The sequence below is a fragment of the Dermacentor silvarum genome, chromosome 1 (genome assembly GCF_013339745.2).
Source record: "Dermacentor silvarum isolate Dsil-2018 chromosome 1, BIME_Dsil_1.4, whole genome shotgun sequence".
NCBI lineage: Eukaryota > Metazoa > Arthropoda > Arachnida > Ixodida > Ixodidae > Dermacentor > Dermacentor silvarum.
The window spans coordinates 8,410,308-8,437,621 of NC_051154.1; the positions used below are offsets into that span (position 1 = coordinate 8,410,308).

At 45.1% G+C, this 27,314-nt stretch overlaps 1 protein-coding gene across 1 annotated transcript in view; it reads right to left on the minus strand.

The window, feature by feature from the left end:
* Positions 1 to 1,222: 1,222 nt before the first annotated feature.
* The window catches only part of LOC125942680 (centrosomal protein of 83 kDa-like), a 41,515-nt gene continuing 15,423 nt past the window's right edge, over positions 1,223 to 27,314 (minus strand). The window contains exons 5-6 of the mRNA XM_049660940.1: positions 17,277 to 17,364; positions 1,223 to 2,550 (exon numbers count right to left, since the gene is read on the minus strand). Of these exons, the coding sequence (XP_049516897.1) occupies positions 2,413 to 2,550; positions 17,277 to 17,364 (226 nt within the window). The 3' untranslated portion in view covers positions 1,223 to 2,412. The remainder of the gene's footprint in view (positions 2,551 to 17,276; positions 17,365 to 27,314) is intronic.

Below are 27,314 nucleotides of genomic sequence, written 5' to 3' on the forward strand. Positions count from 1 at the left end.
TAAGAGGAAGAAATGGAGCTGCGCAGGCCATGTAATGCGTAGGATGGATAACCGGTGGACCATTGGGGTTACAGAATGGATACCAAGAGAAGGGAAGCGCAGTCGAGGTCGGCAGAAAACCAGATGGGATGATGAAGTTAGGAAATTTGCAGGCGCAAGTTGGAATAGGCTAGCGCAAGACAGGGGTAATTGGAGATCGCAGGGAGAGGCCTTCGTCCTGCAGTGGACATAAAATATAGGCTGATGATGAAACAAATGTCATGAAACGAAACACCGGCAGCGCATGCCTTTTATGTTAAATCTTCTCAGACTGAAATATTAAAACTGCGAAACAGAAAAAGACGCAGTTTCGCCTGAAAGGCGAAGCATCAATTGTGATAGCAAATTAGTAGCGAGCTATACGGAGTATGGATAGTAGTTTTATCGGCTGTATAAACTTGGACACATTCGCTTACTAACTGAATTAACAAGAATGGCGTCAGCCCGCACACGCAAACATGAATAGATCATACTCGATGACCGCACACAACCGCTGTCAAAACGCTGGCGTGAGCAAGCGCGCCACCAGCAACGAGTGAAGATTCATGTGGTATATCGCTTCAACGGAAACTGAGCGGGGAAAGCATAGCGCATACAAAAGTAGGCAAAGCTGCGTACTTGTACGCAAAGTACAAGTACGCAGCTAATTGCTCGCAGAGCAAAAGCCGCACTCGCTCCCTCCCGCGCTGCCTTCCCGCTTTCTTCCTTTCGTGTGGGTGATTGAGTCGCCAGTTCCCCTTGCGCCCGGTCGCGAGATACGCATTTCGTGCCGCAGCTAAACGTCGCCTCCCCTCCCCCCCCCCCTTCCGACCCCCCACGGCCTTTCGCGCGACCGAAGATGTCGCGTTCGCTCCCCGTGAAAGCGCGCGGCCCTCGCGCGCTTTCACTCGTACATACAGCATACGGCCAAGGGGAAAACTACACGCGGACACGACCATCGGAGACTGAGCCCTTAACAGCTTCGCTGTAAAATACTATTATTTTACTGATGTTTTGGCCGGTGTTCCGGCCTTCATCCGATATATATATATATATATATATATATATATATATATATATAAATGATTTGAATATATCTGAATGTATGAATATGAATAAGTGAATTGTTGAATTCACACATGTGAATATGTGTGGCACCTTTCCCCCCTTGTAATGCCGATGGGGTGCTGTGGGTATGAAGTAAATAAATAAATAAATAAATAAATAAATAAATAAATAAATAAATAAATAAATAAATAAATAAGCTGAAGCATTGCTAGCGATAGCAAAGTACAGAGTAAGCTCTGTACTTTGTTACAAAGTACAAAGTACGCAGTAAGCTTCGTATATTTATCAGCTAGATAAGCTCCTGTAACCGATTATTCGCTTACTAACTCACTTAAGCGTAATGTCCACCAGCCTCTGCTAACATGCATTGCACTTTTACTCGGTACTCGTTCTGTGGGTCACTAGCTCTCTGCTTCCCCCCCCCCCCCCCCCTCCTTTTGCATTGGTCATACACATGCTGGCTTGATTTCACAGATGGCGAATGTAAAGAAAAGTTATTAACCCCTTCAGCTCACAACGCTGGCATGGCTCACGAGCACTGTCGTATAAGTACAGTGCGCTAACTGCATTTCTTAATGTCATCTAGACTGTAAGCTCCGTCCTTTTGCACCTTAATCAATATCATCATGTCTGCTACTATTGCACCTCTAATTTACCATTCCACCTCTAGTTGCGCAGTCAGTATCAGATTTTTTGGTGATTGCCCAAGTTTTCTTCCCATGTGTTAGTGCTGGTACAAACCAATACCGAAAAAGATTGAAGATTTTTCGTAATAAGTTTCACACAGATTACTACGCTCACGCCACTCGGCGCGGCTTTTTGGTGGGAGCACAACAATTTGATGCGATGGTGCATGTCGTGCACGTGCCACATGCTGATACAGTGAACAAATATTGACATAGGCAGCAACAGCAGACGGGGATGACCTTTGGTTGTGTACTTTAGTGGACCTGGCATGCTGCGGCAACATTATAGAGGATGCGCCGCCTGCTGAAAGCATCTGGGCCATCCAAAATGTCCTTAGGGAAAAACGCCTTTCGTTTTGACGAGTTCCAAGGGATGTTCGTTGCGGTCAAATTTATAAGATCGATTTGTCATTTGCCTTCTCGTTCACAATGCCCCCTATCACTCTTTCGTCTGGGCCCAGTATTGCATGTTATGTAGGTATAATCACTGCCTGCGCATTATGCAGCTATACCTTTCTACTTCCCCTGGGCCGGGTAGCAAACCAAATTTTGTGCTGTTTCCCTTCACTGCTAGGTGCTTGCGCCAATCTAAAAGTGAGAGACAGTGGGCACCGCTCTCCCACTACTGCAGGAAATCGATTCACTGGCGTCGAGTGTCACTGGGCACGAGGTCAACAGGCGACGCCGAAAACCACACGCTCCGCTTGGTCTGCAGCTCGGCCGTCCGCGCCGACAGAGCCACTGGTGCAGCTGGCCTGCTGCCAACACTCGTGGTGGTCTGATGCACACAGAGAGAGAGAGAGAGAGAGAGAGAGAACACACTTTGTCAATACATTGCGACTCTGAAAGAAAAAAAAATAACAATTTTGGTCACACCTCTCTTGCGATTCCCTGGTCGTTTGGCAAATTACGGAGCGGTATCTTTGATAAATAATTATCATTAAGCTGCTTCGTTTCTGCTACATGTTGCAGCGACGCGTACGTCTCGTGGACCTTAAGATACGTCGCGAGGCTTGGGCAATTCATTTCTCAAAGCCAGAGCGCATTAATTGCAACCGCTTCTCCAAAGGGGGCTCTTAACGGAACAACGCATCTGCATTGAAAATTGTACTGGTTGGGGCGTAAATTTGTGGTTCGTGCAGCGGTCACCAGAAACGAGGACGAAGTGAGGAAATGCGTAAGACATGCGCTGACTCGCAACTATCATTTTGGTTATAAAACATTTCATATATTCATAATATTTCATTTCATATATATTTCACAAAACATTTCATATGAATTGAATTCTGGGGTACTACGTGCAAAACCACGATTTGAGTACGGGGCACGTCCTAGTAGGGGACTCTGAATTAATTCTGCCCACCCGAACACACACACATATATATATATATATATATATATATATATATATATATATATATATATAGTAACTGTATTTTTCAATGGGCCAAGCGTATTTAGAAAAAATGAGAAGCACAACTTAGCGGCTATCTTAGGTTTATTTACCGACCGAAACTGTTGGGTAAATAAACCTAAGATAACCGCTAAGTTGTGCTTCTCATTTCTCTCTCTCTATATATATATATATATATATATATATATATGCGTACAATAGGATTACAACACTTTATTACATGTTTGAAGGACATGCGTATCACGACTATCACTTTGTGCATGTGCTATCAAGATATACGAAAAGTCTGTGAAACTCAGGACAATGGATGAATGGGTTTCAATATATTCGCGAGAGCCTCGGCAGTAATCATGTCTCAAACACCACCAAAAATTGTCAACATGTTCAAACACGTGCTTTATCATAGCTGAAGGCTTTCAGTTATATCTCTGTCGACAAAACTGAAAGAATTATGCATGGCTCTGTATCGCAAATAAAGTTCGCTGTCTGTCTGTATGGCTCTGCTATCGCAAACACCAGAGACCAGAGGAGCTGGGGGGAAGCCTAGTAAAGTAGTGGCAAACCACACACTTAGTCTAACTTTTGCTGGGCTTCCCCCATCTCCGCTGGTCTCTGGAGTTTGCGATAGCAGAGCCACGATAATTTTTTTGACATGGCAGTGCAGATTGAGAATGCTAAGATTTATTCGCCTACGCGAACTCTCGGCTTCCGTCAATCTAAACTCGGGATCTAGGGCGCGGTCTTGTACGCGTTCCAAAATGGAACGGAGGCGGTCCGTTCCATCGAGCCGCACACGATTGGTCAATTTGAACCGTGACGATCAAATTGACCAATCGTGTGCGGCTCGATGGAACGGACCGCCTCCGTTCCATTTTGGAACGCGTACAAGATCGCACCCCTAATTCTCTTCTGCGACGCTTGGTTTCAGCTTCCCTAGCTCTCGCTTCAGGATCGAATCTCTGTCGACGCTTCCGTTCACGATCAGCTTCGCAACGGTGCTCCAGTCGAGCGGCTTCTTCCTCGGGAGTCCTGACGGTAGTCTTCGCCATTGCTAAGCAAACGCCACGTCATTACTTCTTTTTCCACTGCGAGAAAGAGGACCGCCCAAGCGAGCGCGCGGGTTTTATCTGAGAGTAATGACGTCACACAACCTGTGCCTGCCGCACTGCTCCTTCTCCCCCGCTAGGCTCCACCCACCGTTCGGCGCGCCGCTCCCTCTCTCCCGCTAAGCCCCGTCCCACCAACACCTGCCTCACTCCTCCTCTCCACCTCAAATCCGCTACGCTGCGCGAGCTTCGCGCGAGCTGCCGCAGCTCGGCGAAGCTGCGGACGACGGGATGATCATTATACCACAAGGTTCTAACAGCTCCGCTGTAAAAAAGTTCGCCAAGTACTGGCGCCACTTTAAAGCAGATACTAACACCTTGTTTCGTACTCCTCACGTATATATAAATAAATAGCGCATACTACATAAGCATAAGCCCCACCCACATCATTGCCACGCATAACACATACCGCACCATGCCGACCGCCATTTCGTGCTACGCATATCTTCGACAGTTCCCGTTCAGGGAGCTTCCCCGTAATTTGTTGAAACACTCAAACAAGAAAACCTACGTGAAAAATAATCTTCACGAATGCTTCATCAGAATACTGCCAAATAAATTTCGTCCCAGATAACATTGGCCTACTAAATCTGCAAATGATCATTTTCTTTCTATTTCAGAAGGTATTTCAGTACTTGGTCGTTCTCGGCGACTTCTACCGAGCAGTGCTTATGGGGAAAGAGATAGCCGGCCTGTGCAAGCCTCAGTACAGCTATTATGTCAAGCCGAATGGCGTTGCTCACTGGAGCGCGGCGGTTTCGTCTCAGTTTTTTTTAATTATTATTAAGGTGAAAGCCTTACATGACTCGGGGAAAAATTGACCGCCCGGCGTTGTGGCATCAAAATTCAAGCACATGCGACAGTATTTCTTTATAAAAGCAGCTTCCCATGAAATTGCCTCTTTTGACCTCCCCTTAGCGTCAACTTTAGAAACTGTCTCTGCATGCGTTTGTGTCAACCACCACTATATGATTTTTTGTGGTTGCTATCGTGGAGGATGGGAGGGGGCATCAAACACGGCACATAATTTTTGTTCCAATTTGCATGATGCGTTGTTCGGTTCCCTCGTCACGCGCTTTTCTCCAACTTTGATTGGTCCTTGTCCAGCTCTGACGCAGTTTTCAAGCGAAAGCGCCGACATTAAAAAGACATTCTCCCGTTTCAAGGTGCCTCAGTTGTTGCTCCAATGGGAACTACTTCGTCTAGCCGTGAACGTATTCCCCTTCATTCTCCCAACACCTCATGACATTGTACATTTACTTATTTTATAACCAGGGCTGAGCGATCATTGTTATATTAACCTCTCAATTAAAATGGGTGTTAAATGCCCCACCACTCAAGCAATTCAAGCAGGCTAGGTGATTGTTTGACAGCATCCCGTTTCAAAGGGAATGCCATTAAATCATCATCATCATGATCACTAGCATCGTATTGTGCCATTTCACACGTCATGTGACATGCGCGCCGCGTAGCGGTGATACTTGCAAACTTTGCTTTGCAGTTCCGTTATATTCCACCAGGTGTCCCGACATGTAGCAATTGCATATAGCAGTTGCATGCTGCATGTAGCTGGACCTGGTTAACTAATGCAGACTAGGTGGCAATTTGTGACCACCCCGTTTCCAAGGGGATGCCAATAAACCACCACTATCATCGACAGCTCCTATGTTTCAGCTGTTTTTGTTTTTTGTTTTATTGGCCTCCCAGTTTAGAAAAGGGCGCCTCTCCAAAGCTTCATTTACCTAATAAAGATGTTTATTCTCTCTCTCTGTCTCGAGAGGGATGTCAATAAACCATCATCATCATCATTAACAACAACGTACCATGCCACGGGTCAAGGGATGTGAAATGTGCGCCACGTAGCCTGGATACATGTGTTTACCCTTCGGTACAAGTTATGGAGCCTCCTCGCAAGGTACGTATACTGCTGAAGAAGCGAATCGCAGAGCTACGTGCGCGGCTGCAGTCAGGCAACATCGGGATCAGCAGACCGCTGCGCAGAGAGCAGCAGAAGCCGCAGCTATTCGAAGTCTCTTCGCGAAAACAACGCGAAGAGACTTCGCAAGAGCCTGTATATAGCGCATGGTGCCGAAAATGAAGCTCGTATGGAGGCGCTGCTCCACCTTACGCTGTGACTGCTGCGTGTGCCGTGCAGGCCTGTGAATCGTATTTTTTAGACTACAAGAAGGCCCACTTTTTAACTATTAAGCCCGACCCACATGGAGCGATTTTCTTGCGAAAAACTGGCGAACGGACGCGCGCGGCGTCCACCCGGCGGCTGTTCGCCGTCGATCAAGGCGGGCTAGATATGTTCGCAGGCGGTCAACCACTCGCCGGAAGCGGCGAAAGAAGGCTGTCAGCGCGGGCCAATCAGGGCGCGGTCGCGTCCGACTTCCTGCCGCCACATTTGAATCGGTTAGCCAGCCAAATAAAGGGGCTTTACAGCCAAAGAGCCTAGAGCGAACATGGCGACAAAAGCTGCGCGCATCGCGTACAATGATCAACTGATCACAGCCGTCCAGGTGCGACCAGTATGGTTCAGTTGCAGATACAAAACTATTTTGTCACTGCATTTTACTGGGAATGCGATCACGCTGTTTCTAGCAACACTGAAATCGCGGCCACCTGTTTTTCGGCGCATGTGGGTGCAGCACGGCGGCGGAACGCTGGCGTTCCGCCGCGCTGGTGCAGGCCGCGCGAAGTTCGCCGTGAAAGTTCGCTCCATGTGGGCCGGGCTTTAAAGGGGTCCTGAACCACCTCTCGGGCTTACTGAAAAAAAAAAAAACGCAGTTCGCGGATAGCATACGCTGCTGTAAACATCTCAGCCATATTTTGCAGTCGTGGGCGGCGCGTGGAGCTCGCAAGCGGAGCGTGCAGTCACCTTTTCCTCAAACACTCTCTTTTCAACAGAAGGCTTTTTCTCACTATTTTCGGGCGCTATATTTCATCATATAGCGTATTCTCACTGGCAAATTCACTACACATTAATTGCTCTAAAACCAAGGCTGTACTATTCCGTGCGAAATCCAAATTTTACGAAACGTCTCTCAAGCTAACCCTTAATAATAACGAAATTGAATTTTCCCAAACAGTTAAAACTCTTGGTGTTCTCTTTCACGAGCATATGGCATGGAATTACCATACTGAACACCTAAGTCATAAACTTTGCAGAGTTTTTGGTGTGTTGCGTCGGTGTCAAAATACATTACGTGTAAAACAAAAAACTATTATTAAATAACGCTCTTTTTTCTTCACATTTATATTATTGTCATCTGTTTGGGCCACAGGCTCTAAAGCATCATTAAATAATCTGGTAGTGTTACAAAAAAAAAGGCCCTACGGTGCACTGAAGGTGCATCACATAACGCACACACCGCCTCTTAATGCCAAAGTATAGAATTTTAAGAGTAAACAGTTATTACGAATACCAGCTTTTGTCAACATTTAAATCAGAAATACGCAGAGGAAGTACCCTCTTACGTACTGTGGCCGATTTGCAACCAAATTCTGCCAGTCGCGTCACTCGACATACAGAGAATTGTTATGTACCATGTCCTCGCACTAATTACGGATTCCAAACATTACATTTCTGTCTTCCGAGTGTACTGAACAAGTGGAAGGTAACAATTCAAAGTTTCCGTATCTTGTCTAAAACTGATATATGACGTAGGATGTTCTGATTGTGCTATTCATGAATATTAGGTCATTTTTTGTGATGGCTAATTAGTGTCATTCATTTATCTATTGCTTTGTTTTTGAATGTTTTTTATGTATTTCAAAGTTTTATTTTACGCTTTGCTGTGACAGGCCACATGCGTGTTCCTTTTGTGTTGTCACTCTCCGCTGCCTGTAATTTTGTAATTTTGTTATTTTGTTTTGTTTACCGGGTGATGGAGCCAGTCAAGCTGTGAATTGCAGCTTTTTTCCCATCACACCCAACCACGTCTATGTGTACTTTTATGTACCTGTCACGTGGTTAAATAAATTCAAACAAACTCAAGCTCATACGCGGCTGCTATTGGTCAATTATAGCTGACATCAATCGAGAAGGGTTTTTGGATCAGTCCGCTTCTTCCGACTGTTACTGTGTATATTTATTGACGGAGTTTAATAAACAGGCTGAAGTAAGCAAAACTCTGCTTTCGAATTTTGATAACAATTGCGCACTTCTGGAAGAAGAAATGTGATCCGACGCTTTTTTGTTTAACTGACTGTAATTTGTAACTGCCTAATGGCTACGATTCGTCTCTTTGTCCTGTCAGTTCAGGTGTGCGGCCAGGTGCAGTCCTTTCGCCCCTTTTTTTTCTGCCTATACATAAACAATTTACCACAATCTAATAATTCTTCAATTAGAGTATTTTCAGTTGACTGTGTAGGATACCGCGTGATTTCTTCTAGTACTGACCCCTACTGTAGTCTAACCTTCTATTACTGGCTGGCGCAACACATGGAAATGAGACTAAATGCGAGGAAGTGCGAAGTAATGAGAATTTCTCGTAAACCTTCCGTGAATGCTTGCAAGTATAACATTGATGGTTCCGTTCTGGAGAGAGTGACTACATACAAATGCTTACAAGTACACGTTAAAATGAAATATATCTTGCCAGAGGCACATTAATTGTGCTGCTAATAATGCTAACCACAGGCTGGGGTACCAACGCCGTAGGTTTTGAATGGCCCCTTATTCTTTTAAAGGGGTACTGACATATTTTTGACTACTCATTTTTTGCATTAAATGAAGGTCCTAGACCTCTATACCCTAGAAAATATAGTGAGAAGCCTCAGAGTGCCGTAAACTATCTTATATAATAGCTTTTCTGCAGCAAGTTTTTGTTTCGTTTCCCAGAAGGATACTATGTGGTGACGTCATGGCACAGTGTGCGGCTACGTGGAAGCAGGACATTGCGACGTTTTGACACTCACTACGGCTCGCTCGGTCATCTCGTATGCTGCTACTCGATGCGAGGGATGATGTGGCAGTATAGCGGACGACCGAGCAAGCGAGTGTCAAAAGGTCACCTGGTACTAAAGAAGACGGCCGCCTGGCGACCCTGCGGAAATTATCGTGCCCACAACGCCCGCACCAATCCCGACAGGTACTCGGTCCACCACATACAGGACTTGGCCCACCGCTTACACGGCTGCCATGTCTTCCCCGTGTTTGGTCTCGTCAAGGCTTGCACACAAATTGTTGTCAACCCGGACGAAATCCCGAAGACTGCTATCATCACACTTTTTGGTTTGTACAAGTTTCCCTTCATGAGCTTCGGTCTTAAAAACGCGGGACAAACCTTCCAATACTTGATCAATAAAGTCGTCCACGGCCTCGACTTGTGCTTTGTCACTGAAGGCCACCACCAGCATTTTTGCCTACTTTTCAAGCGCCTCACTGACCACGACCAATATACAGAAGACCACCCTCGGCTAACCCATGGTCACCTTTCTGGGCTACCAATTTTCGGCAGAAGAAATTTTAGGATGCGCCAAAGTCTGCGTCAAAACGGCGCCAAAGATCTGCGCCGTTTACTCGGCATGATTAAGTTCTAGAGACGCTTTTTGCCTAAAGCAGCCGCCTATCAGGCTCCTCTCCACGACGTCTTGGCCTGTCTACGAACTAACCAAGTCGTCACCTAGGTACCAGCTTTGACAGAAGCCTTCAAGAACTCCAAAGCTGCTCTCTGCAACGCGAGTCTGTTTCATCATCCAGTACCAGACGCTCCCTTGTGACACGGATGCCTCTAGCATCAACATCAGAGCAGCCCTCATGAAAGGCCTGCATAATACCTTGAGCTTTTTGACGTTCTTCACTAAGAAACTAGCCACACATCGCCAGTTCCACTGAGACAACTATGCACCAGCGCATCCGAACTGGTCTGCTTACTGCAGGGGCTCCTTGCCATCTACGAGGCAGTTCATCATTCTCGCAACATCCTCGTGGCGTATCTCTATACCTGGGACAAACATATCACATGTGCCTTCTCTCAATGCGGCGATAAAGTTCCGCCGGTCCAGCAAAACCAGCTGTCGTTTATAGGCCAGTTACCACCGACATCCGGTTCGCCAGCTTGAAGGATAATGTAGTCGCTGAGACACGCTCCCGTGTATTCGCCATCAATTCTTCGCCTGCGGCTAATGACGTCCTCGCAGAGGCCCACACATCCGACGCCCAACTGTAGCAACTCCTCAAAGGCGGCAAGTTATAGCTATAGCAAGTTCCCGTCTCTGGGTCAGAAACCATTGTCTACTGCGGCAAAATCACCGGAAGGCCCAGACCTTACGTGCCCTTCTCGCATCGCCATGACCTCTATAATCAGCAGAGTGTTGGCATAATTTTTTGAAGCATGTGGCTAAAGTGAGACCAAAAACTCACTAAATTTCCGCTAAATTTACTTGCAAGGTCGCTAAAATTGTCGCTGAAGCTTATGAGTAAAGTTAACGCAGGCATTTTGGAACACTGTAATATAGTAAGCTAACGTAGCGTGAATCATTTGCCGAAACGTCTCACATTTCTGTAGGGTCAGTGTTGGTTAGGAATAAACAGTGAATTTACCAAGAGTGAAATGGGCTTTTACTTGGCTACTATACTTGCATAACAATTGGAGATGACAGCTAAAGTTTGCCGATTACCTTCATATTGTGCGGTTACAAATGCAGCACGACCCAAAAGACCCCGAGTAATTTGATATTCCTGGCACGCTAAGTCACATGGTCCACATTATCCCTGCATATATTCTACGTCTCAGCTATCTTCAGAGGAGAGCTACATTCCGCGACATGCACTTTGTAGCATGTTAACACGGCGATGAAAATTAGGTGACAATTATGCAGGTAAAATGCCATGCTTGCACCCCTTGATCTACCTGACAACTCCACGCAGTCTTGATCTGTCCACAGGTGTGTGATTCGCGCGAACCAGCCCAGCTGCTCCACTAGCTACGTTTTTCTACAGTCGCTCAGTCTTACTATTCACCTGCTGCATTCTAAATCTCACCATAATATTTAGTGCAATAGGTTCTGGTAAATTTATTTACTGCAACTCTTGAAATTGTCCACTCTATACTCTTAAAAACAAAGTTACTAAATAGCTAGTAAATGCATGCGTTTACTTGATTAATATTGTTATGAAGAGGAAGCCCGATGCAGAAACGTATATACAACCAATTACATGGGGGAAAATTAGTGGCAAACACGCAGGCTGGTACAAAAGTCACAGCTCCAGCAGACAGTCTAGCACTTCCTCTTCGTATCTCTCTTGCGCGCACGGTCTTGTCCAGATTCACCGTAAGATAACCCCCGGGGGCTGGAGTGCCGTCCTGGCGCTTGTTAGAATGACAGCGAACGAGATGAACAGCATGGTTTTTATGGTTTTAAACGGGACACGTGGACGACGTCAGTTCGTAGGTGCGGTGACGATGGCGTGTCTTCTACAGGGGTGATTTCGTAATTTAAGTCACTTCATTGTCGCAATATCCGGTAGGGCCCGGTATAGCGTGACAGCAGTTTTTCCGACAGGCCGACGTGGCGACTATAGAAGAATGAGATCTCCGGGAGAGAACTGAAGGCTCCGGTGACGGCGGTCGTAGCGAGTCTTTTGTGACACCCGAGCCGCTGTAAGTCGATCATAGACAATCTGGAGAGGCATACGAGCCCGATCAACGGCGTCGTGGGCGTATTTCGTGGTGTGTCGCGACACCGAAGATCGCAGGGTGTCAAAAGCCAGAGTGGGATGGTGACCAAACAAGAGGTAGGAAGGAGAGAAACAGGTGGTATCACGACAGTATGAATTTTACGCAAATTTCACGTAGGGCAAAGTGCTGTCTTAATCGCGATCGTCTGCTGGAACGCACATAGGGAACATCTCTGTGAGCGTGCGATTTAGTCGTTCAGTCAGTCCGTTCGTTTGTGGGTGATATGCGGTTGCGAGCTTGTGTTCGTTGGAGCAGGAACGAAGTATGTCTTCGACAACTTGGGACAGGAAGTAGCGGCCACGATCTGTCAGCAGCTGCGTTGGCGCGCCATGGTGAAGAATCACGTCGTGAAGTAAAAAGTCTGCTACATCTGTAGCACATCTGGTGGGAAGGGCACGTGTAATAAGATAGCGCGTCGCGTAGTCTGTTGCAACGACTATCCATTTGTTCCCTTTTATGGATTTGGGGAAGGGGCCAAGAAGGTCCATGCCAACACGGAAGAAAGGCTCCATGGGAACATCGATTGGATGAAGATGGCCAGCAGGTTGCGCACATGGCGCCACTTTCGCCACTGGTAGAGGTCACAAGCCGCAACCTAGCGTCACAGAGAGCAGTACATGCAGGTCTGGCCAGAAGAATCGACGTCGCACTCTGTCGTAACTTGTAAGTGCAGGAGGTGCCAAGGTGTCCAGCAGTGGTTGCGTCGTGGAGCTCAGCAAGAACAGTAGAACGGAGGTGACGAGGGACGACTATGTAAATCTGGTTCATCAGAGCCGATGTTGCGTCGATAAAGAATGTCGTCATGGAGCACAAACACTCTAATTGGCCAGAAGTCAAGCGCTCGATGATCGACCGTGGAGAGTCGTCTTTTCGCGGCTCATTAATGATGTCGCGAAAGTCAGAAATGAATTTAACGGAAGTGTCAGCATCCTGTTAGTCGTTGTCAGGAGGGTCGACTGGGTGACGAGACAAGCAGTCGGCGTCCAGATGTAAGCGGCCGGACTTGTACATCACAGCGAAAGAATACTCGTGGAGTCTGAGTGCCCAGTGACCAAGGCGGACAGTCGGGTCTTTCAGTGATGATAGCCAGCACAGGGCATGGTGGTCCATAACAGAAAATGGGCGGCCAAACAAGTAAGGGCGAAATTTAGCCACTGCCCACATCAGAGCGAGGCACTCACGCTCGGTGATAGGAAAATTGCGCTCTGAAGGGAACAAAACACGACTGGCGTAGGCAATGACACGCTCATCTCCGTTTTCCTGTTGGTTGAGGAGAGCACCAATGCCATGGCCACTGGCATCTGTGCGAACTTGAGTTGGTGCAGATGGATCAAAGTGGCCTAATATCGGAGGCGTTGTCAACAAGCGCATGAGGGTGTAGAAGGCGTCGCCTTGTTCACGGACCCAAAGAAACGTAGTGTCCTTCTTGAGAAGGTCGGTCAGTGGCGGGCGATATCCGCAAAAATTTTAACGAACTGACGAAAATACGAGCACAAGTCCACGAAGCTGCGCACATCTTTTGCTGACCAGGGTAAAGGAAAGTTCTTGACTGCGTGAGTCTTATCAGGATCAGGATGTAAACAGGCAGGACTGATAAGGTGGCCAAGAACTTTGACTTCGCGGTGTCCGAAATGGCACTTAGAAGAGTTAGATTAAAGGACTGCCTCCCTAAAGACTTCAAAAATAGCAGGCCAAGCGCTTGAGGTGACTGTCAAACGTAGGGCAAAATACGATGACATCGTCCAGATAACATAGGCAGGTTGACCACTTATAGCCCCGAAAGACGAGAGTCCACCATTGGACGATCTGTCCGTACCAGCGGTGGCAACCAGTATCCGGCGACGTGACCAACACGGCGACAACTGAAACAAATAGCTCGGTCATCCGGTGTTCGCCGCTCTGCCATGTTGCGAGAACCTCGAGGCATCCGTTGATTTTCGGTATGTACGAACGAAGGACGTTTGGTTGGCCGGGAACTGGCCGCGGTGAAAACTGGCTGAAAGCCGACATTGGCGAGTTCTTGGAGCACAATAGCCTGAACAAGGGGAGCCCTAGGAGCGCATGTGTCATTCACTGGTGGGTACAGAGCCGCGGAACACATGGCTTCCAGCTCACGGCGCACAATCTTCGTCAGCTGCTTTGAAGGATGCTGCGGCCGCGAAGGAGAGTCCTGTCGGTCTTCACAGGACGATGTTGCAGCCGTATTGGGAAGCCGTGCAAATAATTAGTAGACACGACGGCTTTTCACCTTCTCGAAACGCTTGCACTCCGTGATAATGTCATTAACCGAAGTATAGTTCTTACAAATCAGTAGATTGAAGGCGTCATCAAGGATACCTTTTAAGGCATGCCCGATTTTGTCAGACTCTGGCATTTCTGCGTCGGCCAAGCAGCAGAGCGCGAGCACGTCTTGTATATCGGCGACGTAGCCTTCGGTAGAACGTTTGAACTCGTGATGCCAACTCTTTCTTGGCGACGTCCTTCCGACCGAATGGTTTTCCGAAGAGATCTCGCAGCTTCTGCTTTCAGGTCTGCCAGTCCCGGAGTTCTTCGTGGTTTTGAAACCACACTTGCGCTGTTCCCACCAAGTAAAAAGTTATGTTCGTGAGCATCACCGAGGGATCCCATTTGTTGTGGTTGCTAACCCGCTCACACATCTCCAGCCAGTCGTTGACGTCGGTGCCATCGGTGCCGCAGAAAATTCCTGGATCACTCGGATGCGTGAGTACGACAGTCGACACAGACGTTGCCGAACCAGGCACCGTCTCCTGCGATATCGGTGAAGAACCGAAGCGGCGGCCACTGCGAAGTTCCGTTCTGAGTCGTTACCCCGTAACTCCATCAAATGTTATGAAAAGGAAGCCCGATGCATAAACGTATATTCAACTATTTGCATGGGGAAAAGTTAGCGCTTGTCACGGAGCGGCATTGTCTCGAGTCATCGATACGCCAATTAACGGGCGCCAAGAACGTCGTGGTTTTTGAGTGTTACCAGAATGCCAGAGATCGCCTGTGGCATGCAGCGAATACTACTCCTTGAGCTAGATTACACTAAGGTGATAGATTTATCAAAACCCGCACGACAAAAGGCTGGTCCACCAGCCGCAACGTTAGAAATATACTGTGCACCAACGTACATCGTGTAGTCATTCCTCTGCAATTATTCACATAGGGTGTTTCTAAGTGTTAAAAAATTCTAGAGATCGCCTGTGGCATGGAGCGCAATACTACTCCTTGAGCTGATTACACTAAGGTGGTAGATTTATCAAAGTGCGCACGACAAAGGCTGGTCCAGCAGCCGCAACAGTTATAAATACACTGTGCACCAACGTACATCGTGTAGTCTTTCCTCTGCAATTATTCACATAGGGTGTTTCTAAGTGTTAAAAAAATTCTAGAGATCGCCTGTGGCATGGAGCGCAATACTACTCCTTGAGCTGATTACACTAAGGTGGTAGATTTATCAAAGTGCGCACGACAAAGGCTGGTCCAGCAGCCGCAACGTTATAAATACACTGTGCACCAACGTACATCGTGTAGTCTTTCCTCTGCAATTATTCACATAGGGTGTTTTTAAGTGTTAACAGAATTCCAGAGACCGCCTGTGCATGTAGCGCAATACTACTCCTTGAGCTGATTACACTAAGGTGGTAGATTTATCAAAGTGCGCACGACAAAGGCTGGTCCACCAGCCGCAACGTTAGAAATATAATGTGCACCAACGTACATCGTATAGTCTTTCCTCTGCAATTATTCACATAGGGTATTTTTAAGTGTTAACAGAATTCCAGAGACCGCCTGTGCATGGCATGTAGCGCAATACTACTCCTTGAGCTAGATTACACTAAGGTGGTAGATTTATCAAAACCCGCACGACAAAGGCTGGTCCACCAGCCGCAACGTTAGAAATATAATGTGCGCCAACGTACATCGTGTAGTCTTTCCTCTGCAATTATTCACATAGGGTGTTTCTAAGTGTTAAACAAAATTCTAGAGATCGCCTGTGGCATGGAGCGCAATACTACTCCTTGAGCTGATTACACTAAGGTGGTAGATTTATCAAAATCCGCACGACAAAGGCTGGTCCAGCAGCCGCAACGTTATAAATATACTGTGCACCAACGTACAGCCTCCCGGATTTTTAACTATATCGCGCGGGCGTCCATGACACGCCATGTTGGCGCCTTTAAGCGACGATAATCAGCGATACCGGCAGAAGTACTCTCAAGTGCACTAAACATTCTCCTGTGCAAGAGCCATCTGATGCGATGTTCCCTTCTGGACGACGTACGACCATATTGTAGTGTTTTGGATGCGATATAGTTAAAAATGTGGGAGGCTGTACATCGTGTTAGTCAATTATACATACAAGGTGTTTTTTAGGGTTGACTGAATTTCATATATCGGCTGTGCAATGTAGCGAAATTCTGCTTCTTGAGCTCGATCACTCTTTAAAGGCGAGTATAGGTTTTACAGGAAATCAAAATGTATAATAAAATAATTACCAATATTGCGCTCATTAGCTTTCTAACAAATTGCCTTACGGCAGCTGTTGAAATTTACGGATTGTAACTGGTGGGTTCTGCAGACATAACCACTTCGAACGAATTCTGTGTTTGACAGCAGATTCTAGATGTGCGTACTCTGAAATTACGCCAAATGCATGAGCATTTGCGTACTTTCTTTGTTGCAATTACGCATTAAAAATTTTTTGAAGTGGAACAAAAGTAACGGCGCTTATCTCAAAACTGTCGCTTGTGGATGTGATGCGAGAAACCACTAGCTTAATTCGTAAATTGCATTATGTACCCTAAAGTAATAGGCTACCTAATTGATTTGAGAAATTGTGTTCATTCTTCAATTATTTGCAGTTTAATTTTTGTGCAAGTAAGGTCCGCTTCTTTCAACTCTAGGATTTTTGCTGTATGCGTGATTATTTACAATTCCGCTAAGTCTAAAAAATTGCATAAAAGCATAAATGCCCTTGGCAGGAATGCATAGCCTCAAAATTATAAATTAGCGGTAAAAGGTACCTGTAAAACGCACGAGCTTCAAAAAACAAGAAGCCGATTGCAGAGCAAGGGTGCTCATTCGCATTGGGCTGTTAACGCAGAGATGAAAAGACCACATCAGAGGATGGCTTGAGGCAAGGCAAAAATTAAAGCCAATCGCAACGATCATCGAGCAAATTTCCTTTGTTTCCTATTTTCACTTCATATCAGGCACTCTGGCGCGTGGGGAGAGATTCCAGTTTATGAAGCAATTTCTGTGTAAACGACGCCGAACTTGAACCCACCCGGTTGTTCTGGGCTTGGGCGACGAGCTTCCACTCCAAACAAGGAGGCACGTGGTCCGGCAGCTGAGGACCCCATGCACTGGAGCTTCTGCAACAACAATGCCATCAGTGTCAAGCGTAGACTACGGGAACATTTCCAGTATACCAGGGTAAATCTGGAATCTCATGTACTTCGTTGCGAAATGTGTTTGTTTTGGCCAGAAATGCCCAAACAAACCGCAATTTTCCAAAAGAAAAGAATAACGCATGGTTACGATTTTATGAGCGAAAATCGTCGCCTATCATATATGATACATGGTGCCGTAACGGGTACATTTTATGGCCATGCAGAAACACGGCGAGAAATTGGAAAGTATATCACAGCCATTAAAGAAACTGGAAACATTGCTGTAATAACCCAATGGGCAATGAAACTCCGGTGACATCCACTGGTGAGTCAGTTTTAGACATATGGATGTCCGTCAGAGATCCACAGAAATCCACCGGATTTACTACAGTCACCCACAGGACGCTTATGCGCAAGAAAATTGGCAGTCCGTCGAACGTCCTATGGCTGCCACAACCGTACATTCGGACGTTTCAGGGACAGGCAAAACCATACACTTAGGCCTTTTCAGTGCATGCCCACAGGAACCTATTATTTAAACTTGGGGATGTTCATCGGGCATGCTTTGGTTTAATTGCTTTACCCAATGGGCATTCGAACTCCTCTAGACGTCCACTGGACTACCGCTTCTGGATATTTTAGTCACACGGCCGTAGGACGTCCACAGATCGCCGAAGGATGTACGGCAGACATCCGTAGGATTACTAGGCGCATAAAAATTGGCAGTCCTAAGGATGTCCCGCAGATGTCTGCAACGGATATACGAATGTTCCATGGATGCAGGAAGTACTCTAGGAAAAAAGTATAATAGAAATATTTTATTGGTTTCATCTCATTGGATAATGAAACGACAGACCTGACACACTAAAAAAGCTGATAGCCTGTATTGGTGTCGACAGTAGCACTGTGTACCAAAGTGGTTTCCTCTACAAAGGTGCATGAATTGTTTATTCTAAAGCGAATCTTTCTACGTGAACCCTCCCAAACTTCGAGCGTTTAGGCAAGGCAACAATAGCAGCCACGATCGGCACACACAAGACAGCACTTATACAACGAATCCGAATCGTGGCCTATATATAGCCCCAACTGTTGTACCCCTACAGGTGTGCTGGCGGCAAGCTATGATCTCTACGAAATTACGCAGTGAAACAACAAACGGTACCTAAATATCCTCAGTAGAACAAATAAAGAGCTTGAAACGCATAAACCCTTTATTAAAGCGACGCCTTTTCTGCCTTCATTCTAGATGCGATGCTTGGCGCGTTTGCTTGGTCGATTTCTTGCCAAGCAATGCTACCAATACAAGTTTATATCATGAATCACTACTTCTATTGCATCTATTGGCACTTATAAAACATTTTCTTTGTCCAATACAAGTTTATATCAGTACTTCTATTGCTTCAATTGGGACCCATAGGACATTTTATTTGTCTTATGGAACACTGTGTTGCCCTGATACGGGACCGGCAAAAATACGTATGGGACCTGTGCACTTTGCTATGGAACCTGTAGGTTTTCTTATTGGACCTATATATTTCGTATAAGACCAACACAGATGTCTATTGGAATTTTTCCTAGGGTATAGTTTATGTTTTCATTGCTTAATATCCGTCAGACATCCGTACGACAAACCGTGGACCATTAAGGGATGCCTGCCGGATGTTCGTTTTTATTCATAATTGGCTGAGTTGCACAGTTGGTGTAAACATTCGCCCTCTGTAGAATCTGTGCTGCAAAGATGACGCAGTATTGATTTGTATCAATGAAAACACAACTTGCGCACCCATGAAACATAGATTCCAAAAGCAAGCTATGTTTACGCAAAAAAGGACACACAAACACTTTCACACATATTTTTATTAATTTATTCAGCTTTTGCAGCAGTAGCCAAAAATTTCCAGCCCCCAAGTGCTACAAGTGAAATGAGATCAGAGAATATACGAGTACCTACTTATATTCTCTGATCACTGAGCACTGTAAGCACGGCAAAGTTTCTGTGGCGCAGCAAGCAAAAATAATGAGACAGTCACAAAAGCTTGAGAAGCTTACGATCACGCTGTGCATTAGAATATGTCCATAAACCTGCCTCCATTGGTACATGAATGCTCTCCAAAAGAATTTAAAAATGGCAGGTAGATTTCGAATTTGTTTTAGTTTATGCTGCATGTTAACATTTGAAGACTGGTTGATATTTGGCTGAGAAACGTTGATGTCTATTAAACAAAGCTAGATGTGGTTCACATAGCTTGAATGAACTCGACTCCGGTTCTTCGTTGGCATTTCCAAATGCAGAAATGCTCAACAGGGGCACCTGGGTGACTAAAAATCCGAACAAAGTCAGGCTCGGGTCCGTTGGCAAAATATCCAGCACGAATGACCTAAGGACGTTCGCAGGAGGAGAAGAAGTGGATGTTAAAATTAGTCCGATAATGATATCCACGGCATGTTCCCGGGATGACTGTTCTTAAACTTGGACGTCGGGATCTTATCCAGACGTGCGAGAGATTTTCAATGCCCATTGGGAATTAGCAGAGATGTCTATACATGTATATAGTTTGCGCCACACCATATTGGACCTCTTGGTACTTGTCAGGATTAATACTGTTGCAGCATTCAGTTGCCTGGATTCTTTTACAATGTACATATGCTGCAACTAAGATATCACAGACTCAAAAGGAAGTGTCACAGTGTATGAGGCAGTGATCTACATTCTTTTACTCAAAAAAATGCTAGGCCACTTTTTATAATATGAACAAACACTTTCTTGACACGAAATTACATACACAATGACGATCAGAGCTACCTCAAAAATAACTTCAGCTAACTTAGCTATCACAGTAAACTGATGTCACAGCTTTTTCATTTTCAATCTGGGAACTTCCATCAAACTGGTACATGTTTTGTAACATGAACATAAACTTTGATAACATAATATCAGTGAAAAATCTGTCAAATGATTTCAGTTGGGTTAGCTTTATTTCGCTTCCAATTAATTCACTTACAAAATGAAAACTCGCGTCAAGCTGGCATAGTTTAGCACAGTTTAGCAAAAAGTCTGTGAATTCACGATCGAGACTTTATGCGATGTCCACCATATGCAGTGCAGAAGCTGTTGAGAAATAATCAAATAGATGATGTCCCATGGATGTCCGTCTGTCGTCTGAAGCATGACGTCCGCATAAAATCCAGTGCAGATGTCCTTAGGACGTTCGTGATTAAAAATAAAACGGCCCAGACAACACAAAACATCCTTAGGATGTCCTCAAATGGTCAAAACGTCCTCATCCCGCAGTGGACGTTCTGAGGACGTCCCTAGCACGTCCTGGTATTTGTTCCAGAAAATCTACCTTATAGGACGTCCTCTGGAAGTCCCGAAATGAGCCTAAATTTTTATCCAGGAAATGCACATGATAGGACATCCTCTGGAAGTCCTGAAAAGAGCCTGCAGTTTAATCCAGAAAATGCACATGATAGGACGTCCTGTGGAAGTCCTGAAAAGAGCCTAGATTTTTTTCCAACAAATTATAAATTCATTAGCGTAATAAATTGCCAATTCCCGATAGTGACAAAACTGCCGACGCCTGCCGCAACGAACGATATGCGAACCACCATACCTATGCCATGAAACGTGCAGTGCGCTTAAGTGAGCGGCATGAATTCCTCTTGGAAATAGTAAGTAAATATACAATTATATATATATATATATATATATATATATATATATATATATATATATATATATATATATAGTTGTGCTTCTGATTTTCCTAAATACGCTTGGACCATTGAAAAATCCAGTTACTACTATATATATATATATATATATAGCTCCGTAAGAAAGCGTACATCTTGAGATCGATGGTGCATGTAGCTTCTAGATGTGCGCGAGACAGGCGCAGGTGGACCGTCGCCCCGCCACTGCCGCTTAGCCGTGCTGTGTGGAAAAATGGCACGCGCTCCTCTCCTTTAATGCGTAGGCAGTCTTTGGCTAAGCTTGCCTCCGAAATCTGCCTGTCTGCACGTCTGTAACATATATGTGACCGATGCGCTCCTTAGGAATGCATGGGGTACCGTATAATGCTATGTGGGCCGATCCCGGCGGTTGTTCAACACCGGGCCGACCCACGCGGCGAAGGTGGGTGGGCCAATCCCGGTGACCCTTCCACACCCGCGGCTTAGCTGAAGCAAGCTTAAACCTACGCAAATTTTCTAGGCAAGAATGCTGAAACTTCTACCAAAAGGGAGGTAGCAAGCAATATGGGAAGCCCCAGAAAAAGATCGATCGTTGAGAATAGAGCGCGCATGAGCGGACACCGCAACGAGAAAGCTAAGAAAGCACCGATCAATGTTTCATACGGGCAGCTCTGCGTAAGGTAGATTTGCATCTACAATGCTTAGAATTCCTCAGAGGAGTTTCCTTTATGTTTTTTTCTCTTCCAACCGGCCTTTTCCTGATGTTTTTCTAGGCTGTGCTTTAGCGGGCTGCATGCAGAAAGAGCCGGAAACACTTGGCGCAGGCTCTCAACCACCGTGCTCACAACAAAGCGCAATCTCGGAGGCTTGCGGCTTCTGGCACTTAATGTTGAGCACAAACGTAAAGCCTTTGAGATCAGGTGATGTTGTCAACGTTGCGCATGCAACGAAGTCAAGTCACGTCCAGACGAAAGCCAGTCAAGCGCCAGCGCTAGAGAGACCAGCGCTTCGGGCGCGTTTTCTGTGTTCCCATGGCCGCGAGTCTGCTGTCCCTCCGTTGCCGTATTTGTTCTCAGTCATGCATTCCAGATCCGAAAAAGGAGGTGAGTGCATTTTTATTTGTTAGTGAAGTAAAAACATTAAGTGAAGGAGTCTGTTGCGGTATTCTAGCGACGGCTGCTTTTTTACGCATAGTTAGCGGTTAGTGTGCACTGTCATGTCGGCGAACGATGTCCGATGGTTTCGCCGCCTGAGAAACCGAAGAGTGGATTATTTTTTATGACCTTAAATCTATCGCAAACTGGAACTGATAGCGAGCTCAACAATGTGTACCGATCTGGCTCTGAAGAGAGCACTCAGCGCAATCAACTTGACGCTGCTAGTGGGAACCCATTGTTCAGTGATGTTGCATCAGAAACCTACCAACGTGAGCGGCCTAGCGTCGAGCACGACTCCGTGTTCTGCAGCAGCAGTTTGGATTCTGATTACCTACAAGAGCGAGTGGAGCACAGTAATGTGAAAGCTAGAAGAGCAAGCTGAGATAGACGATGTCGCGCCGTTCGGGCCATTCAGTATGGCTGTTTCCACAGCTCAGTTACTGTCCTTTTGAGAATCTTGCATGGCCATGAGTGTCTTTCTTATCTTCCGTGATCGGCAAGAACACTGCTAGAAACGCCAAGCAAGTCATTAAGCATAGTCAACATAGCTGGAGGGCAGTACTGCCACTTTGGTAGTGTGCAACCTCTTCGTGAGCTGCCAGAAATAGTAAAAAAATGTACCATTGGAGCTTGCTTTCAGTTTTCATGTTGATGGGCTCCCCCTGGCAAAGAGCTCGAGGAACCACTTTTAGACGATACTTTGTCATGTGAAAGAAATCGAAGCTCATGACCCATTTGTTGTGGGTGTCTTCTCTGGCTAGAGAAAACCAGATGATGCAAATCAGTTTCTTCGTCAGTTTGTTATAATGCAGTTAAGGAAATCGTTAGCTCTGGCATCTGTTCTGGTGCACAGGTTATATCTGTCAGAATAAATGCCATCATCTGTGATGCACCTGCAAGAGCATTTATCCTCAACGTAAGAAACCACACTGGGTACTACAGCTGTACGAAATGCACTGTGAAAGGCCTCTACAGTGAAGGGAGAGTGTGCTTTCCGGCAAAAAGTGGGAGTCTGTGCAGCAACATCACATTTCGAGGCCAGTTTCAAGAGCAACGCCATATTGGCCATACAGTTATCGAGGACTTGCCAGTTGGCTTGGTGAAAGATGTGCCACTGGATTATATGCATCTTGAGTGCCTAGGAGTCACGCGAAAACTGCTTCTGCTGTGGTTTCGAGATCCAAAGCAGATTAGACAAGGGGCCTCTGCACAAAATCAGATTTCAGCCAAGCAAACTGAGCTTTCTCTATTTGTCCCATCTGACTTCAATAGACGTCCAAGAGGCCTACCTGACATAGATCTCTGGAAAGCAACATAATTCAGGTTTTTGTGCTTTATAGTGGTCCACTGGTCTTAAAGGTTTGTTAAAGGTGTTAAAGGTTTGTTACAGTGCCATTGTAGGAATTCTTTAGTGCACAAATGAAATAAAACAACTGCTTTGTTTGTCATTTATAATTGCATTGAATTTTCTTTTTTTGTGAAATACTAAGTGCTGACGTCTCAGGTTCAAAACGCCTGTGCAGAGCATAGTACCATGTTAGAAACTTGTTGCATGCTGTTTGGTACAAAATGTAAATTACGCTTTACTGAACCTTGCACTGCAGCCTGAAACTCGCTTTCAGTCAGTGGGTTGCTTCAAAATTGACCTGCTATAAAACAATTGCTTAGTGTTATCTGAACTGTAGTCTGTTGGCATTCCTGTTATTGGTATAAAACCTCGTAAATTGCAGATGCGGGAACTCGCTGCCTAAGGAGGGATAAATGTTAGTTTGTCTACCCGCCGCTATCTTGAAGCCCTCATGACCCAGGAAGTCGCTGTTCACTATAGTTGGCTCGGATAAAAAGGAAAAAAGAGTTTCTCGTCACTGACTATGTGTGACCTGATATATAGTAAGTACGCTTGCTTGATTACGTAATTCAAGTTTCAGTTGTCTTTCAAGCTTAACCTGGCACACACTGTATCATGTCTATCCACCACTGCAGTTATGTCAGTTACCACAAACTTTTATCAGTATCCTGTTTCTGCTTTTGGTAAGTTCCGTACCCTTCATCCTGCAGGGAAATGAACTTAGAGCATTAAAGTACACACATAGTATGTAGCTTTCAGCAGGCTGCTGTGGTGCATCTGAAGATAGGATAGTTTTTAAACCCTTGCACCTTTAAGGAGTAATTTTGCTATTGACTAATAATCATTCCTTAATTTCGTCTCGACAAGAACTCTGTGTGGACATTGCCCAACTGCCAAAGAATATAAGCTCACGTTGAAGAGAGTGCATGTACGATTATAAACTACCTTTAGGTGAAGCATCACAAAGGTGCATCATGTGTCATATAAATTAAACAAGTGGTACCTGTTGGCTGATACAATAATCAGGAAGGCTACATTGACTGCGCAAAACACCTCCAAAGGCCATGTGTGGTTTCTAGCCGCATGTCTGAAACATACAAGTTGTGAAGTTTGAATCTTTCTCCACTCTGAAGTCGATACTATTTGCTATTAAAATAGTTCATCACTGGCTTGCCCATAAACCTCTGCCTCCTATCGTGGCCAAGTAAGTAAGATAACTGAATTAAATGTATATGCTGGAATGTTTTTTATTTGACAGTTAATAATTAAAGAGCATTAGGCTAATTGTATAAAGTACGCTGCAACCCATTCTTTTTTGTTATACTTTCTGTAATGACCCTGCCCTCGGTTATGTCATGACTGAATGTCAAGATAACTACAGATCTTGTTCCTATTTTAGCAGAAAGTGTGAAGTGCACATTTGAAACTGTAAAAAGAAGCGAAGTTGAGGATGTTCTCAAAACGTGGCTCAGACACGCTGTGGAGGAGCTTAGAAAAAATAACAAACAGTCTGAGAAAGTCATTGGTGAGTATTTCTTCTGATAGGTGCTCATAATTTTTAAATTTAGGCTTCCACCTAATAATATTTAATTATTAAATATACTTCAAAGGTTTTCCTGCAGCTGATCTGATAGGTGCTTGAAAATTCAATGAGAAATAGGATTATATTTGGGCAGTTTAACATTGTTTGGTAGAATACCCATACAGACTGCAAGTTTTATATGCTGGTACTCTTCAGTTTGCATGAAGTGGCCACTTTGCATATTTATTTGAATAAAAGGCGAGGTATTTTGACGAAATCCTTAGCCTTGAAGTCACCACCACACACCATATATATATGCGAGGCTGATAGATTGAGTTCTTTTTTTCAGTATGGCGACGACGGCGCTACATCTCTGGGGACCCTGAGTTGTAGCAACCAATAAACTTTGGCAGGTAAGGCAATACAGTATTCTGTGTGTATATTCCATACTAAGTATTCAAAAATAAAATTTAACAATAAAGAGAAGGTGACGGTTATACGTGAATTTTGCCTCGAAATGTGGCTTCGTGGCAGTGGGCGCCGCCCTGCTGCAAAACCACTCCATGAGGTGAAATTCGCAAATAATCCGAACCAGTCATTTTGTTTATTCTAGGGGCTTCCACCGCCGACACCTCAGGAGTAATATTAGGCGCTGTACGATTCAATATTTCAAGCGACTCCCGCCGGGTCTCAATAATTCGTCAGCTATTCTGTATCACCTTATATTAGTGTTCATGCTAATTCCTTTTTTTGGGTCCCCCCACTACACCTTCGCCTTATAATCGAATAAATATGGTATATGCTTAGAACTACAGAAAGTTGAGCTAGTTGGTGGGGATTCATCGTGAAAGAAGGTTATTTATGTTGCCTGGTTCGCTTGTGTCCGTGCTTGCACGACTGACCTTCTTTTATGATAGTATATGCCTTCACTTGTTACTCATTGAGTTCATTTCCGAAATCTCCCTTTTAATTGACGAGTAGACTTTCAATTGCTAAGTGACTGGCATGTCTTTTCACATGTGTTTTCCTCGTTTCGCTTGTAAAAGTAAGTCGGAGACCCTGAATCTGTGATGCATTGTGCATCTTTTCTAGAACTGGAGTGACAAGGCAGGCCTCACCGAAGTTCAGCATGTGCCAAGCACAGTGCAGAGGACTTTTTTGCCGCCACAACTTTTCGTTTTAAGGATAATTTTCTGATTTTAATACTCATTTTTGCTTTTCAGTTTTTAATGTTCGAGGATTGTATTTTAATTGCTCATTTTCTAGACATTTTTAGTCATTTGCACTTTATTACCCATGGCTGTAGCAGGCAGTCAATTTTTTGTGCAACAAGAGTGATGCCCTACGTATTCATGTTTTAATAATAAATTTTATATTTAAGCTATTGTGAGCCTTTTTTGTGATAAGAAGCATGTTACACATTGCATTGTGATGTGTACATGAGATATTTGATGAGTACATCAGCAGTGAGATTTAGACAAATGTTACATGTTACAACACCACCATATTATCACGTTCATGGCTTATTTAGATGTGGGCGTGAGCACATCCTCGAGACGTACCTTGGTGGTCTAGAGATGGTCCTGGCAGAACGTAAAGAAATGTTTGCAGTATATGATTTGGAGAAAAATGGATTTGGGTGCAGTGACATTTGCACAAGTAATTCCATTGTACAGCACCAGTATGTAATCACATTCACAGCTTATTTAAGTGGCCAAGAGTACATCCTGGAAAGGTACACAATTGGTCCAGAGATGGTCCTGGCACCATGTCCGAAGAACGTTCACAGTATGTTCTTTGGACGGACAAATGGATCCGAGTAGGATCGGTTGAGGACATTTTAGGATGACCTGAGGATGTTGAAATATCCGCGATTCCAAATGCTGCGGACAACCTCAGGATGTCTTTGCGTTGTCTGGGGGACGTTCAAAATAACCGGAACACAACGTCCCTGGGCAATCTTGGGGATAAGCGGCTCTGGACGTGGACGTACAGATATAATTCGGATGTCCACCGGATTTTCATGGCCCATTGGGAAATACTGTTTTCCTTGCATCGTGAGCTTGTATACAAGTTTCTAAATAATATAATGGCGCCATCCTTGTTTGATGAAATAATAGATTGAATATCTTAGCCGGAACGCTCATATGAATTATTGCTTTGGATATGGACCTAATAAGGAAAGCAGATCTAGAATGCGTTGTCTCTCCGA